The sequence below is a fragment of the Apium graveolens genome, chromosome 1 (genome assembly GCF_009905375.1).
Source record: "Apium graveolens cultivar Ventura chromosome 1, ASM990537v1, whole genome shotgun sequence".
Classification (NCBI taxonomy): domain Eukaryota; kingdom Viridiplantae; phylum Streptophyta; class Magnoliopsida; order Apiales; family Apiaceae; genus Apium; species Apium graveolens.
The window spans coordinates 57,206,095-57,223,035 of record NC_133647.1 but is presented as its reverse complement, the minus strand read 5'-3'; the positions used below and the strand labels follow the sequence as shown (position 1 = coordinate 57,223,035).

General features: G+C 34.5%; 1 protein-coding gene across 1 annotated transcript; it reads right to left on the bottom strand.

The window, feature by feature from the left end:
* Window positions 1–2,697: 2,697 nt before the first annotated feature.
* LOC141664016 (nucleoside diphosphate kinase 1) lies at window positions 2,698–4,750 on the bottom strand. Its single transcript, XM_074469878.1, has 4 exons — window positions 4,598–4,750; window positions 4,013–4,061; window positions 3,173–3,404; window positions 2,698–3,008 (listed from the first exon to the last, which is right to left on the bottom strand). The coding sequence occupies exons 1-4, from the start codon at window positions 4,646–4,648 to the stop codon at window positions 2,894–2,896; spliced, it is 447 nt and encodes a 148-aa protein (XP_074325979.1). The 5' UTR covers window positions 4,649–4,750; the 3' UTR covers window positions 2,698–2,893.
* Window positions 4,751–16,941: the final 12,191 nt, after the last annotated feature.

Sequence of the window (16,941 nt, the reverse complement as noted above, 5' to 3'; positions counted from 1 at the left end):
ACACATATAACAAAATATGATAATCTATACGATAAGATATCGAAACAAACACTTTCGATAAACTTTAATATTCTTATTCTTATTCGATACACACAATACACATAATACATAAACAAAAATAATTTAAAACCCATAATTCATGCCACGACCACTAAAACCGGGTGATAACCGGTCCTAAATTTTCAGAAAACTTTTACTACATTCCGGTGAATGCGGTCCTAAGTTCTTAGTCGATATTTTCACAAATCATGGCATAAATCAGAGATTTTAAATTATCATCGAGACACACCACGCATGCACACCGATATATATACTCTAAAACATTACACTCTCAATTATATCATCCCTTGGCCCATGTTTTTATAATGAAATATAAACGCATAACACACAATTTTGAAAACACTAGTAAGATCGATCGAAAACTTACTTCAAAATCTGACCAGATCTGAATATAGCCTTTTGACCCACTACACGACGTTTTCTTGGAAAACACAAAGCACAAAAGTTGTTGATAACGAAAAGACCTTTCCGAAAAGTCCAGGATCATTGAATTATGACTTACGATGAATTTTCTATGAATTTTACAAGACTGCTGATTTTTGCTGAGAAGAGCCCTACGAATTTTAATACAAAAAGCGAGAAAGACGAATATTATGTATTTATAACGATACAAAACCCTATATCTTAATCTATAAGTTATCCATATTAGAATTTGATCCAAATTTTAGGCCCATTAGTCTAATTCAATTTTAAATCCAATTCTTTATCTATTTTTAATACGTTTTATTATATTATTCTCTTATTAAACTAATTCTAACAATTACTGGATATTAGATATTGTCCTCCTTAAAAAGAATTTGGTCCCCAAATTCCCAACAAACCTATAGCGTCTACGCCCCATAATCTCTATAGGTCTAACTTAAACTATGGTCCACAAGAACGAATCCTAGGGAACATTCTGAAGGATAGCCTGCTCTGATACCAACTGTGACGACACGCACTTCCGGACTATTAATTTTAAATCAAAACTAAAATAAAATACAATTTCTTGATCAAAAAACCTATTACAAAGATTACGATACGAAAGCGCAGTTAAAGTGGAAGTCCAAAAGTCAAACCACTCTAAACCTAAGGTCCTCGAATTCCAATGCTATCCAACTTAAATCTTAGATGAAACCTGAAATTGTAAGTAATGAGGTAAACAGCCCAACAAGAAACCAATCGATCCAACTAGTAGGCCAAGTAACACACACATATAACAAAATATGATAATCTATACGATAAGATATCGAAACAAACACTTTCGATAAACTTTAATATTCTTATTCTTATTCGATACACACAATACACATAATACATAAACAAAAATAATTTAAAACCCATAATTCATGCCACGACCACTAAAACCGGGTGATAACCGGTCCTAAATTTTCAGAAAACTTTCACTACATTCCGGTGAATGCGGTCCTAAGTTTTTATTCGATATTTTCACAAACCATGGCATAAATCAGAGATTTTAAATTATCATCGAGACACACCACGCATGCACAATGATATATATACTCTAACACATTATACTCTCAAATATATCATCCCTTGGCCCGTGTTTTTATAATGAAATATAAATGCATAACACACAATTTTGAAAACACTAGTTAGATCGATCGAAAACTTACTTCAAAATCTGACCAGATCTGAATATAGCCTTTTTGACCCACTAAATGACGTTTTCTTGGAAAACACAAAATACGAAAGTTGTAGAGAACGAAAAGACCTTTCCGAAAAATCCAGGATCACTGAATTCTGACTTACGATGAATTTTCAATGAATTTTACAAGACTGCTGATTTTTGCTGAGAAGAACCCTACGAATTTTAATACAAAAAGCAAGAAAGACAAATATGATGTATTTATAACGATACAAAACCCTATATCTTAACCTATAAGTTATCCATATTAGAATCTGATCCAAATTTTAGGCCCATTAGTTTAATTCAATTTTAAATCCAAATCTTTATCTATTTTTAATACTTTTTATTTTATTATTCTATTATTAATCTAATTCTAACACTTACGGGATATTACAATGCCAAACAGAGACCTCATGGTAAATAGATTGTGAATTGCCTGAACCCAACATATAGCAATCCCGTTCCGATCAACAGCACCCCGACTTCTTAACTATCATTGTAATTGAATGGAACATGGGAGTAATTTGAATGAAAAGTTATAAACAAAACATATGGTGGAAGAAAAATGTAATGAATGAAAACAAATTATAAACATCTTTCTTACATATCTCATTTCATTCTCCAAATTTTATTGAAGGTAAACACCACGCCAATCTATTCGTCCAAGCAATTTGATACTCAATAATAGGAACCTATCCCACATTATTTCATTTTATTCTTAGACTAGGCATTGCAATTCATTTCTCATCTTTCCAGCCAAGTATAACATCATTATACTCATGCAAATCTCCAACTAAATTAAACTCCTTGCAAAATAAGAGGTTTGATAGTTTGGGAAAAAAAAACCATTTACAAACATTATATAAGTTTTGGGGGGAAAAATAAGGGGAGGTTTTTGCAAGAGAACCATTTACTGAAAACATTATATATTATCAGATGAACAGAATGCCTTGTTGGCTGCAGCTAAGTCCAAGATATATATACATTGGAAAGGACAAACTCCAAGAGATAATAATATTAAACAGATACCATATATGCCTTGGCATCAAGGATGCAAGGCAACCATTGTAGCTATAAATCTCAGCATAGGCAACACATTAGGTTTGCTTAAAAAGTCATCAAAATCAAAATTACGCATCTTCCCAAATGGTAGAATACATCACAAAACACAACTGATATTTTTAAAGGTTAAAGCCAACAACTTCATTCATAGATCCAGGAGTGAAGGCTGCTCTGCCATTCTGCAATGCCCTCGGGAAACCAGAGAGCAATTTCTTTTCTTGCACTCTCAACTGCGTCACTACCATGGATGACATTCCTGCACATCCAGAATGATTATATCAGCATAATTTTACAACAGGACATGCTTTTATTTTGCAGATGCTGATCTAGGATAAATATATTTATAAACAACTACATACATATATGACATATTACATATAACAAATATAAGAATATAGGAACAGTCTAAACCGATTTTACCTGCCAATGTCAATAGCAAAATCACCACGGATGGTGCCAGGAGCAGACTCAGCAGGGTTTGTTGCGCCAATAATCTTTCGTCCAGTGGTAACTACATTTTTACCCTCCCAAACCATTGCGCACACAGGGCCAGAGACAATGTAGTCAACCAAGCCACGGAAAAAGGGTTTTGCAGAAAGATCAGCATAGTGCTTCTCAGCAAAAGACTGATCCACGGTGATAAGCTTCAGACCTAACAGAAAACACAGTTTATGCCAATCATTTACATATATAAACAAATATATCATGAGAACAGTGATGCTAAAAAATATAACTAATCGTAAGTGCTAAAAAAGCTAATGAAAGGGAGAAACAACGGTTACAGCCAGACCAAGATATTAGGATGTGTAATGAATTATACTAGTTATTTCATCCAGACATGATATGACAACCTCTTAAAAATTCAACATGTTATGATATATTAAGAGAAGGAATACTTTTGTGGGGGTCATATATTATTGTAGGAGCAAGAATTTAATTTCCCATACTGGTTCATGTCACTAATCAACACCATCAGGATTTAGCTAATCTACAAAACTGGGACATCGATTAGTTGAGTCGTAATAATGTTTTATGTTTCCTTTTACTTAATAAAATCTTCACATAATTATGTTTTCACATAACAATCAAATCAAGTAGTTGAAACAACCATGTTAAAGCTAACAAACAATAAGAATGATAATCATCTAGTATGTCCTTGACCTTCCCATAGAACTATACAAAAATTACTTTGTTAAATAACATGAATTATTAGGTGATAAATGTGAACAAACGAAACTTAAAACAATTAAAAGATTGTACCTTTCAAAGAGAAACCTTTCTTCTCAAACCTGCTAATGATTTCACCAACCTGTGCCATAACAATAAACATAAGCCACACTACTACTAAACATAACTCATACATCTACAACATCTTACGATTACCTATTAATTATTTTCTTAAATTCAATTAAGATGTCAAGCAACAAATTCACAACTCAAGTAAAGATCTATACTGTTTTGTATTCAATTCTTCATTTTCTTATGATTAGTTGATTACTAATTAAAGTAGCAGTTGAGCCGAAAATATTATAAAAGTAGTGCTACAACTCATCAATAAATCCCATATAAAGTTGCCATCTAATATAAAATCCCAACTTAAACAACATCAAGATCATAGATTTGTACCAAGAATCCAACAACCCTGCTCTAAGAAACCAAAACAAATTCTTGAAAAATAAAAATAAACAAAAACCCAATAAAATACACAAACACATGTAGACATATACATACACAGATATCTTGTATGATCTAGAAAAACAACAAAACCCCACAAATCCAACAACCGAAAACAATAGAAATCCAATAAAAAAAAAGCAAGTAAGAAATGCATAAAAGAAAACTAACCAAGCCTCTCTGGACACCATCAGGCTTAATCATGATAAAGGTCTGCTCCATCTTTCTTGTTGATAAATAAAAATAACTGCTCTGCTGCTGCTGCTGCTGCTGCTGAAATGATATGAAAAATACAGCGAGTAGACCCAATAAATATTTAGATATATATATGGCACACCAAGCAAGAACTTGATAAACCCTAAAATTCCAAACGAATATTCTTGACCCAGATTGTTAACTGGATCACTTATTATTTGGGCTACATTTTCATACACTTTTGGCCCATCTTCATTAGGCTCAAAATATCAACAAAATGAACACGAGTCACTAAATATCAAGGAAAAAATTTTAAAAATATTTTCCACTCTCAGTTAGAGTCGTAAATGAATCGAATTTGAATCGAATCGATCTTGATCCATATCTTAATTTATTTAATTTTATTGGATTTAGATCTGAATCAAATTTTTGGTCGAAATTTTTAAGCCGATCCATATTTAAATTTATTAGAATTACCTGATCACGGATCGGAGTTCCAATCCGTCTATATTTAAAAAAATGAAATCAATGTGCTTAACCTTCTATCTGCTGCATCACCTGTTTCAGTATGCATATTGAACCACATCCCAAGTGCAAAACAATATTAGAGGCACTTCAAGAATTTGTCACCGCATTATACTACTGTAAACAAGTCATGCCACTCCAAGTATTGGAGGAAAGGTTGAACCACAAATGCAAACACGAGAATTTTAAGATAAATAATTGAAATTACTTGTTGGTGTTTTATAATCTTAAAAACACAAACAGAAATATAAATTGCAAATTCAAGATACCACAAACATTAATAAGTTGATAATTTCATTAGCAAACATCCAGAATAACATCTTAAACAACGATAACTAAACGATAACATAAACAAACACTAACGCAACATTTACTATATAATGTTAACAAAATATAATATTGATGATCCTAAATATGAGTCATGTTTATATGAGAAATAATCATCTTTATTGATACTTATTTTTCCAACCTCCTACAAGTAGGACAAATATGCTCTATTTATAGGGAGTCCCAATTGGGCCTTTTTCCCTTACAATTGGGCCCTTATTGGGCTATTAATTTAAAAATTCCTATCCTCTAGTCCTATCTAATATATTTACTTCTTTTTCTATTCTGATACTCAACATTTGTCCCCCACGAATATTGTTGCAACATCTTTAGATTCGCTGTTGCGGTTCCTATTTATGACCTGCAAAACAAATAAGAAGTAAACAGAAAATAAAAGGTTAATAGGGTGTATGTGCGACTCGTTCAGATCATGAGCTGGGAGATTTGTCACGTTTATACTGGATATGTGTATGTGTTTTTATTTACTCTTCCTTCTTTCATTCTTATATTATTATTACATAATTATATACGTGGGTAAGAAAAGGAGTGTGTAAAAGTAATAATTTTGGTTGTGATGATTTAAATATGAGAAGACTCTTCATCTTCCTTCTCTTTTATCAAGCGGACGCTACAGTGTTATGTTTAAAGGGCCATATCCTCTCTCCGGACTCGCCACTTCCTCCGTAAGTTTTCTCTGATTTTAACTGTTTTTATTTTAGTTAAATTCTTAAGGTCATAGTTTCAGACTCCTGAATTGCATTCTTCATCTCTAAATCTTGAGTGTCTAAGTGTGTAATTGACTGTCTCTTCTCGAATCCATGGCTGACCCAGATTCTTCCTCTTCATCCTTTTCGAAACCCTGAGAAACGCCCTTTAGATGAAGGAGATGAAGAATCTGCCATAAATTTAGATAATCTAGAAATTCTCAACTTAAACTCGTGTAAATCATTCGACTTTATGAACGAAGACGAACTTTTCTCTAGTGTCGAGATAGCGTCAAAAGTATCTCCGCCACTCAGTCCCCGTACCTTAGAGTACAGAGTCAGAGTTCTTCATGAAAGTTTGGAAATTGGTCGCCTTGAGTTTCCCCGGGGTAGTATTCTTGACTATATAAGTCACTTTTCTAATCATAGGTTGAATATGACGAAATTAGAGTCTTGGGTTGATTTAAAGAATGGGTATAAGTTACGTATTCCGACCCCCGACGAGTATATGTGGGTGATGCCATAATTTGGTATGCACGGTATCCCTTTAATTATGTTTGAGTATGGTCTTCGACTCCCGATGCACCCTTTCCACTTAGCGATGTACGAGGCTATTGGGTGTGGGGTTGCCCAGTTGTCACCTAACTCTGTAGCTCAGATTACTGGTTTTATCGCTTTGTGTAGTGAGAAAGATAGGATTCCTTCAGTAAAACTGTTTTTTTTTCAATTTATTGTATTCGATATCATAACGGTCAGGTTTATTTCGATACCCAGAGTAAACGACCCAAGATTGTTAGTGTTAAATCTTCTAATTCGGGATATCATCCCAAGTGGGTTTACATCGGGGGTAAGGACTTAGAGTTTGGAAGGCCTTGTCGGAAGGTGACGCAGTCGACCGTCGAGTATCTAAATGGTCTCGATAAGTATGATGTTGAGTATCTTGATGGCTTTCAAGGGTCGAGACCCATTTTTACACATAATGCTTTGAAGGACTCTAGGTTCCTTGAAGAGCGTAACCGTAAGACCTTATTATTTGTCCTTTAAAGTCATCCTATCTCCTTTATAAATACTCGTTTTATATCTATATATATATATTTTTTTGTTGATTTAACTTTTTATGTGTTGTTTTTGGTTTTTTTTTAGTTGCTGAAAGTTCGCTGAAAAAGCTTTTAGACAGCGGAGTGCTGGTGGAAATGGAAAAGGAAATGATGATGTTGGTGAAGAAATCGAGGGCTGGGGCTGTCGACGCTCCGAGGGTTGAAGAGAATACCTCGTCGAAGACTATTTCCATCGCACTTTTGGATGAAGCTGAAAATAAAGTTGTTGGAGGCTCTGAACGCGTTACTTGTGAGGAAGCCGGGAATCCTTCTCGGAAGAGGTCGAGGAATGCGGCTATTGAGGCCCTGGAGGTCGCTGGTAAGAAGCTTTGTGAGGATGTTGGGGGTAGTGGTGTAAACAGGATTATAACCTTTATTGGAAATCGAGGATTTATGCAGCCTATTGTCGATCCTGAAGTAAACAAAGAGATCATTCGGGTTGAGATTCGGCCAACGGAGAGATGGGTTGGTGGCTCGACGGCTCCAGCTCCCCTTCGGGCTTTTCGTGTTTTTAATCTTCCTCAGGACTCTAGCGCTTATGCTAAGAGATCCAGGTAGAAACTCGTTGATCGATGTTTGGGGAGGGCTGGCATGGTATGCATGATTTCCCATAGATGTTTGCTTTATTTACATTTTATGTTTAGTATTTATAAATTTCCTTTTTCTCTATACTTGACATAATACCTTTCGTTGTTTTTGTGTTTTGACAGTATTTATCCGATGTAATGCATCTTCTTGAGGAATATGAAGTCTGATGAAGGTAGGAGTTCACCTTCGAAGATTGAAGAGGAAAGGGATATCCTGAAAGGTGAAAAGAAGAAACTTGAGAATTGTGGCGCCCTCCAAACCCGGGTCAGAAGTTTGGGGTCCACAACACATACTCAATATATAAACCTGTATATAAAATATTATTTGTAATGACCCTGCTTTACATAACCACGGATCGCAACAGGTTAAAGTATGAAAACAAGCCACAACCTTAACTTTTATTACAACGTACCAAATCCCAACTAATTTAATTTACAACTGATATGAAATTATTCTTACAACCTTACTACCTTACTACTACAATAAGTTCCTGTTAGCTCGATCAATCATAATCTAGAATCCTAGCTCGAACATTGAACTGGGAAAACTCGCTATCAACCGTATCCTTCTTAACTGTAGAATACATAAAAAGATTCGCAAGAGTGAGCTAACTAGCTCAGCAAGTCATATTATCAATAACTGAGGTTAAACAATAATAAACGAGATGATTCAAAGGAATCAAGTTTCTTGTTAAACAACCAATAGAATTGGATATTCATTTTAAGTTTTTAAAACCAAGGTTAGGCTGCTGATCAGTCACGCACTAACCCCGAGCAAGCACACAGCACTGCTCTAATTACTGGATCCAAGGCACACATTGGCCTAACTTGACCATCGATATGGTCTGACCACGAATCTGGTCCACACAAAGAAAACTATCCAATTCTAAAGCAGCTCAATATGATAACAATAGAATTCAATAAAACCAGATCATAATCCATAACAATAAAATATTTGTATAAGAGCATGGTAGAATTCATGGTTACTGAAAGGGTATGTCAAAGTATATAAAAGAAGTGGCCTCCAGCCTGTAGGACAATCGGGTATTAGATGAATAGTGTTTTTACAGGGTTTTAATACTTTGATGTCACAAGGTATGGTTGAGTATAAAAGTTTCTGTATGTTTAAAACAATTTTGTTCCAGTGTTTGGTATATGATGGTTATATATTTATGGAGTAGTATCGTATTTGTGTGGTTTAATATTTGGTAAATCAACAAGAAATGGTTCACAAAGAATAAGACTTACGGCTCAAAGATCAAATGATGTGGCTCAGGTTCAAGGCTGAAGGATTCAAAGTATTTCCAATATAAAACAGAGCTATTTTGAATATTAACAATATGTCACAAGAAAATTTAAAAATATTTGCAATATATCTCGAGAAAGGTTTAGAAGTACTTGCCTTATCATAATCGAATTCAACTTCACTTGTACTCGTCTAACGACTCTATTCAACAACCACCCATCTGCTTCTCCTATGCCTCGCTTCTATCCTCTGATCACTTGCTGTATTTTCTACATGTCAATTCTATTTTCTGATCACCTGCTTCCCTTTCTTACGCCTTACTTACTCTGCTAGGCACTATAAATATCTATCAATATTTAACTCATACGATTCTATCCGACATACATTTCTATCTACCCTTCGTTTTATCCAAATCCGGTTAACGGATTGAAAGTTATGCTATAAACAAGTAATCACCGAATATATAGACCAACAGTCAACCAAAAAGTCACATATAACACATAACACGTTAAATAATCAATGGTATATCATTTATAAAGAAGTCTCGGGTCATAAACAGGCTTTCGGGTATTTAAAATGATTTTTAAAACATTTTTCGGAATTTAAACGGGTCGTTGGATCAATTTCAAAGTAATAAACAGGGTTCAGTTGGCCAAATCTGGCTTCAAAACAATTTTATAATAATTATCGAGTCTTGAAAACAATTTAAAATAATATTTTAAAGCTCGAAACTATTTTTCGGAATTTTTAAATCATTTAAAAATAATTAAATCCAATTAACTAATCAATTAATATCAATTAATAAATAATTAAACTAATTAATCAATTAATATTTAAATTAATTGATCAATCAATTAATTAAGTATTAATTAAAATTAATTAATTAAGTAATTTAGATTTATTTTTAAGTTAAAGATGAATTTTAGAAATAAAATAAATGATTTTTGGAATTAAAATAAATAAATAAAAACAATTTTTAAAAAGTAGAAATTCCAGGGGGTAAAGTGTAAGGTTTTGAAACTTTATTCGCAAGGTGCAAACTGTAAAAATTGTAAAGTTCAGGACATAATCAGAAGTTTTAGAAAATCAGGGGATTAAACGGCAAAACCGCCGTCTTCTCCGCCTGCCACTGCCGGTAACCTCGCTGGCCAATCTTTACGGGTCTAGAAAGGCACATAAAAGTGCAGAATGGTTCTTCTCAGTGCCGGGAATTACTATCTGCAATTGGTTTTTACCATCGATTACCAGAGCGGCCGGAAATCTTGTCCGAAAAACCGCCGCCGCCACCGAGTTCAAGAACTCCGGTGATGCGGTTTCGGCCTCTCCTGAGTTCGTTTGATACTCTCAAATATACCATTCGATTGCCCAGTGAAAAAGGAACATAATCCAACTAACAGAATCAAGTAATAACCCTTAATCAAGAATTACCCAAAATTCGAATATAAACCCTAAATTACAAATTTACAGATTATCAATTGTTCGAAAGATTTGATGGCATAAACAGAAAGAACATGAAAATCTAAACGTTTTGGTTACTCATCCTTTAAATTCTGAAGTCTGCATCACCCTCAAATTTAGGTTTGATTCTCAGAATTTTTCAAGAACACCAAGAACACATATTCAAAGAATTTTCAGAAAATCAAACCTTAATTTCTATATGATATTGAACCCTATTTTTGAAGTATAATATACCAAATTGACCAGAAAAACATGCTCTACAACATGCAATCATCAAATTATTCAAACAATCATTCGTACAAAAATTCATAATTTAAATACCAATAAATTCGAATATAAGTAATTAAATAGAGAATCACCTGATGTTTCTGGGTTGAAATTGATGGAAGATTTGGATTCTAGGTTTCAGTAGCTTCGTTTCGAGTATATGTGCGCCAAAATCGGATATCGATAACGCCTTCGAATTTGTGTTTGATTACGAAGAACAAAATATAATTAGTGTATTTTCTCTGTAAAAATTCTGTAAATATTGTTTGCAAATGATTTTCGGTACAAAATAAAATACGGTAGAGGCTATTTATAATTATGGAAAATTAGTATCCCGTTGGATCATTCCGGATATAAAACGGTACGTTTATTTATAAAAGCTGATCCAAACAATACCGGTTTTTGAGATAATTATCCAAATCAGTACAATTTGTACTGCGATCTTGGTCTCAGCGCCTGGTTACACGTATTACGAGGTGATAATTGTGATAGTTTAATAAAAAGCTCCCGTTTATCGAGAATAAGAGTTTTATTGATTTACCGAAATGAATATTGTATCGAAAATGTTGCGCCGGGACCCGCGCAGGACAAACCGTACGTCGGATCGAAAAAGTCGAAACATGGAAAATGCTCGGAATATTGCAATTTGGTTAGGAAGGAGTCCTCGGAAGAATTTCGGGTTATAAAAACGTAAAAACGAATGACGTCGGTTGGTTCCCGTTTTTATAAAATAGGTTTTAAATACCCAGAAAAAGATTTTATAAAATTCATATGATTCCTATAAATTCATAAATCAACATAAAAATAATTAGGAAGATATGACAATTATCTATATTTTATTTGGAACATATAAAAATTGAAATACTTAATTAATAACATTTTTAAACATTCAAACACATTTAACACTTAACAAATAATTCACAGAAGAGATACTGAATACATATAATAACTATTTATTAGCAAAAATAATTACACGATATATCCCGGATATTACAAGAATGACTTGGCTGAAGCCAAGGGTTGAATTACCGAGATTTCAAAGGCAAATTCAAGTTTTCGGTCCAAGGTGCATTATAGTTTCCCTTTCGCTTTTATTCGATATTTTTAGTTTCACGCCTGTGTTAAAATTATTGGTTTTGTTAAATGTAGATAAGTGAATTAGAGTTGACCAATGATAACCTGAAAAAGGAATCGGAGGGTGTCGGGCCTCGGTTGAAAAGTGATAAAGTCTCGCTTCATGAGGAGACAAAGAAGCGCGAGGCTTTGGAGGCCGAGCTCACGACCCTTCGTGAGAAGAGTGAGACTCTAGAAACAGACAACTTGAACTTGAAGCTGGAGGTGGAGAAAGGTATCGAGGATATAGCTGGAGCCCTCGGTGATGGGTATGGACGTTGCCTCACTAGGATGAAGAAGGCCAGCTTTGATGTTAATGGCCATGGCTTCGAAGATTATCTTCAGGATTACGCCAAGGAGCATAAGGAGGCGGATGTCGACTCTTGAAGGCGAGGGATGCCTCTTTATCTGATGTAATATTTGGGTGATGTTTTAATTTGACCAAGTACATTCTTGTTGGATGATTTGTGTGAGTCTTCCATTTTGAGGATGATTTCTAACTTATTTTGCCATTGTGGGATTATCTTCACTTTACTATGGGTTTTTATTTTGGTGACTATTGTTTTTGTTTTTTTCGATGACATAGACTTTGGGAATTTATGCTTCGTCTTTATTTCAGTATTTAAGTTCTGTATAACTCATTATTTCTCATCTTCACCTCTTTTGATTGCACGCTATTTTATTTTATGTTAGTGTAGTGTTTACTATTATTCTTAATTACTTTTATACTTTGTGTTATCCTCGGTAATCACCGCCGTTTGTGTAAGTGTTATAGGATTGATACGCTTGTTAAGCCTTCTTTTCCCCTCTCTCTTTATATTGTTATTTGAAGTTAATGTGAATTTTTTATTTTTAGATCTCAATTACGTTTAAATTTAACGGGGTTCTCGTATCAACGCCCTTTACGTTAGAACCCATTTTTATAGTCCCATTTGACTTTCTTGTTTTTGTTATCACAACTTAAGTAACTTAATCTACTGAAAATATTTTTCAAGTGGATAGCATTTCGAATATTCTTGATTGGTGTTTTCTCAAGTCTCGACATACGATTGTTTTCTGGTGCGTCGACCCCTGTTACTTAGTATGGTTCTTCGATTCTCGAGGGACTAGATTCCCTCTCAGAAACTGCTTAATCTTTGCTTTTATACATGTATTTTCTAGAGAGCCCTGATTTGATGGGCTGAAGTTTAGTAATGTAACAAACATTTATATTTACGAATTATAAGACATCTGAGAGTAATAAATTGCATTGATAATTTAGGGTGATTGTCTTAACGGGGATCTCATATCAACCCCTTTTCGTTAAGACTAATTTTTCATAATTAAAGATAGTTTTGATTCATACATTCCAATCAAATTAACTACTGATAAAATTTCTTCAAGTGAATGGCATTCCAAGCATTCTTGAGAGGAGTTCCGTCGAGCGTCGAAAGCCGATAGGTCCCTGGTGCAACGACCCCTGTCACTTGATATGGTCCTTCCCACGGGGCCTTGAACTTCCCTGTTATCGTTGGTTGGAATGCTGCCGATTCTCGAAGGACTAAATCCCCAACCAAGAACTGTTTAACCTTTACTTTCTTGTTAAAGTAAGCTGTTGTGCGCGCTTGTTGTTGGAGAACTCTTCTTGATGCTTCGTCTCTGAATTCTTCTATGAGAATATTGTAGAGTTGAATTCCTTCTCGTGATGCTTCAGCAACAAAGTACTCGACCCTTGGGGAGTTGAGGGACACTTCGACAGGAGAGACAGCTTCCAAACCAAAAGCCATTTTAAAAGGGGATATACTTGTTGAACTCCTAGGGGTCGTTCTATAAGACCAGAGAACATTTGGCAATTCATCGACCCATGGCCTTGGTAGTTCATCGACCCTTTTCTTGAGCCCTTGTAAGATGATCCGATTAGAAACTTCAACCTGTCTGTTAGCCTGGGGATAAGCTACCGATGACTTGATGTGTTTTATCTTGAGTTGCGAAAGTGTTTCTATAAACTTATCTCCCACAAATTGAGTTCCGTTGTCAGTTACAACGACTCTTGGTACCTGTTGAAAGGAATATGTCCTAAGTCCAATCATGTATTAGGATTTAGGAATAACTTCCTATGCAATCTGTTTTGATTTCATTGATATTAATAAAAGACTTGTTTTGTTTTTATTACGGGCTCTATCTATTTAAGTGTTTAAATAAGATATACCATAGTTTAGAGTAAAGCTTTTTATGAATTATGATGAGATCATAATAGTGAGACCTAAAAGATGATAACTCTAAACTTAAATAGTTCTTGATCATAGGATTACTAACTGGTAATTAATAATCCGCAAAGATCGGTACATACTATGCTTGCTTCATTATGCAGGATGTCTGTTCTTATAGACATTTGTGTGGTGACACTATAGCTAGTATGTAGGTGCTTATTATAGAATAAGTTCACTGAACATGACTCGCACAGCTGAACAACTGATGGAGTTCACTCACGTGTCAGCAGTTGTTCACATAGTGATAGTTGTACAAGTATCCTTAGACTTGAGGTCATCATAGTCATCTTGTGTACACTGAACTATGCTTTGGTTTAGTTCTTAGTCTCCAGGGACAATTATTAGGGCTCTACTGGGTATAGGAATTTGTACACGAAGATAGTGTATGATCAATAAAGGATCTACCCCTTCCAGTGAAGGAAGCGAATGTTCAAGGCTGATCCACTTATGCTAGTTCAGGAATCTCTGGCCAGAGTAAATGAAATTAGAAAGGAGTTTCTAATTTGCATAGAACTAAGCATAGTAAATGGTAAGCAAGTGATTGAATTAGATAGGCTTGACACGAGATCCATGCCTTGTATTTAATCGGGACATTGTAGGGTAGACGGAGTTTATTGTACGGTAACTATTCACTGAATAGGTTCTTGGTATTCTAAGCAGTGAATTCGTATTATCCGGATAGTCGCGATATGCTGAGAAGTATCCCTCACGATATAGAATAAATGTGATTAATTAATTAATCATATTTAATAAATTAGAGAATTTATATAAATAATGATAAAATAGTTTTATTATTATTTATTTCTACTACCGGCTTAATATTGAACCTACAGGGTCATACCATAAAAAGAGAATGATTTAATGGTGAAGGAATTAATTAATAATGGCTAATAATTATTTATTTATGAAATAAATAATTAATTGACAAATTTAATAATTGATTAAATGAGATTTAATTGATTATAAATTAATTAAGAAAAGTTCTTAATATTATTAATTAAGAATTTAATTTTTGGAAATTAAATCAAGAGAGAGAATTATTTCTAAAGTGTTTAGAAAAAGGATTAATAATTAAAAAGTGTTTTAATTATTAATGAGAATAATAAATGGGATAATAATAATAATATTTATGGAAAAATTTCAGCTGAAAATTTAGCCTATAAATATACTATTATAAACCCTATTTTTTTTCTAACCCCAATTTTTATAAAAACCTAATTCTCTCCACCACCTCCTCCTCCTTAACGTCGTTTTCTTGGTGGATACCGGTGGAGTGCTTCACGTTTGAGGAGCAGCTGCTAAGGATCTCCGATCGATGCTCTTGGATCGCATATTAAAGGTTAGTAATCGATCCATATGTTTTTACCATGATTTATATGCTTTTATTTGGATTTTATATGTGTAAAAGTGTTTTACCATGCCTCCCCTGCGATTAAAATCCAACACCTGTTAGGGCGAAAGCATGCGTTAATATTCACGCAAGTATACGCATTCGCAAGTAGTATAAGATATAAATCAGATTCGTTCCCACAGAGACTGGTTTAGGTTAAGTTCAATTTATGCACCTATGCAACAATGTATGATTATCGCTCAATGCTAAGACATATAACAAATTGGGTTTTGATTAAACTAAGAGATTATACTAAATAACATTAACTGAGAGAATTGAGGTTGAATTACTATATATGACAAACATGGGATTCTAACTTCATTACTACTTTATTCAATAGCCTTATTGTTCTTAACCTTAGCATGTGACGGTGATGACACTAATTAGATAACACGAAACTGATAAACGCCAACTTTCGTTGCACGAGTACCATTCTACCAGACATCCACAAAAGAGATAGAAGCTGAATAGGCACCAATTATATTGAGACCCTATATGTCTATAGAATTTGACAATATAACGGTTTAAGCACAAGTTGTCTATCTTGATTATATAGGGCAAGTAAGATGGTTTAAGCACCTGTTCTTCAACTTCCCTCTTACCTGGATTTGTTTTTGTATCACTAGGAAGCGTTCCTGGTAGTTGATTCAATAAGGCATTAACAATTTGCCCTATTTGGTTCTCCAGAGTCTTGATAGAAATAGCCTGGCTTTGGCATATAAGAGCCTGGTTTTTGCACATAAGCCTCAACTCCTCCAATTCAGATTTTTCATTCGAAGATAGACCTGCATCATGATTTTGTTGTTGAATTTGGAGTTGTTGTTTTGGTGCAATTTGTTGCTGAAAATCAGGAGGGTTGAATAGCTTATTTCCAAACTGCTGGAACGGCTATTGCATCGCATTCTGATTGTTGCTCCAGCTGAAGTTAGGATGATTCCAGTTGTCGGGATGATAAGTGTCTGGAACTGGTTGCCGCGATCTTTGAAAGTTGCTCATAAACTGAGCTGAGTCACTAGATATAGCACATTTCTTCGTCGCATGCGGACCGGCATACAGCTCACAAACACTAATTATCTGTTTAACACTATAGTTAGCCAGATAATCGATCTTCATAGACAACGCCTTTAGTTGAGCAGTGATAGTCGTAGCTGTATCCACCTCAAGAACTCCTGCTACCTTGCCCTTTGGACATCTCTGGGTTGGATACTTATATTCATTAGCAGCCATCGGTTCAATTAGATCATAAGCTTCATTATAGCTCTTTGCCCATAATGCTCTGCCTGATGCTGCATCAAGCATGGGTCTGGACTGTGCTCCCAACCCATTGTAAAAATAAGTGATGATCATCCAATCAGGC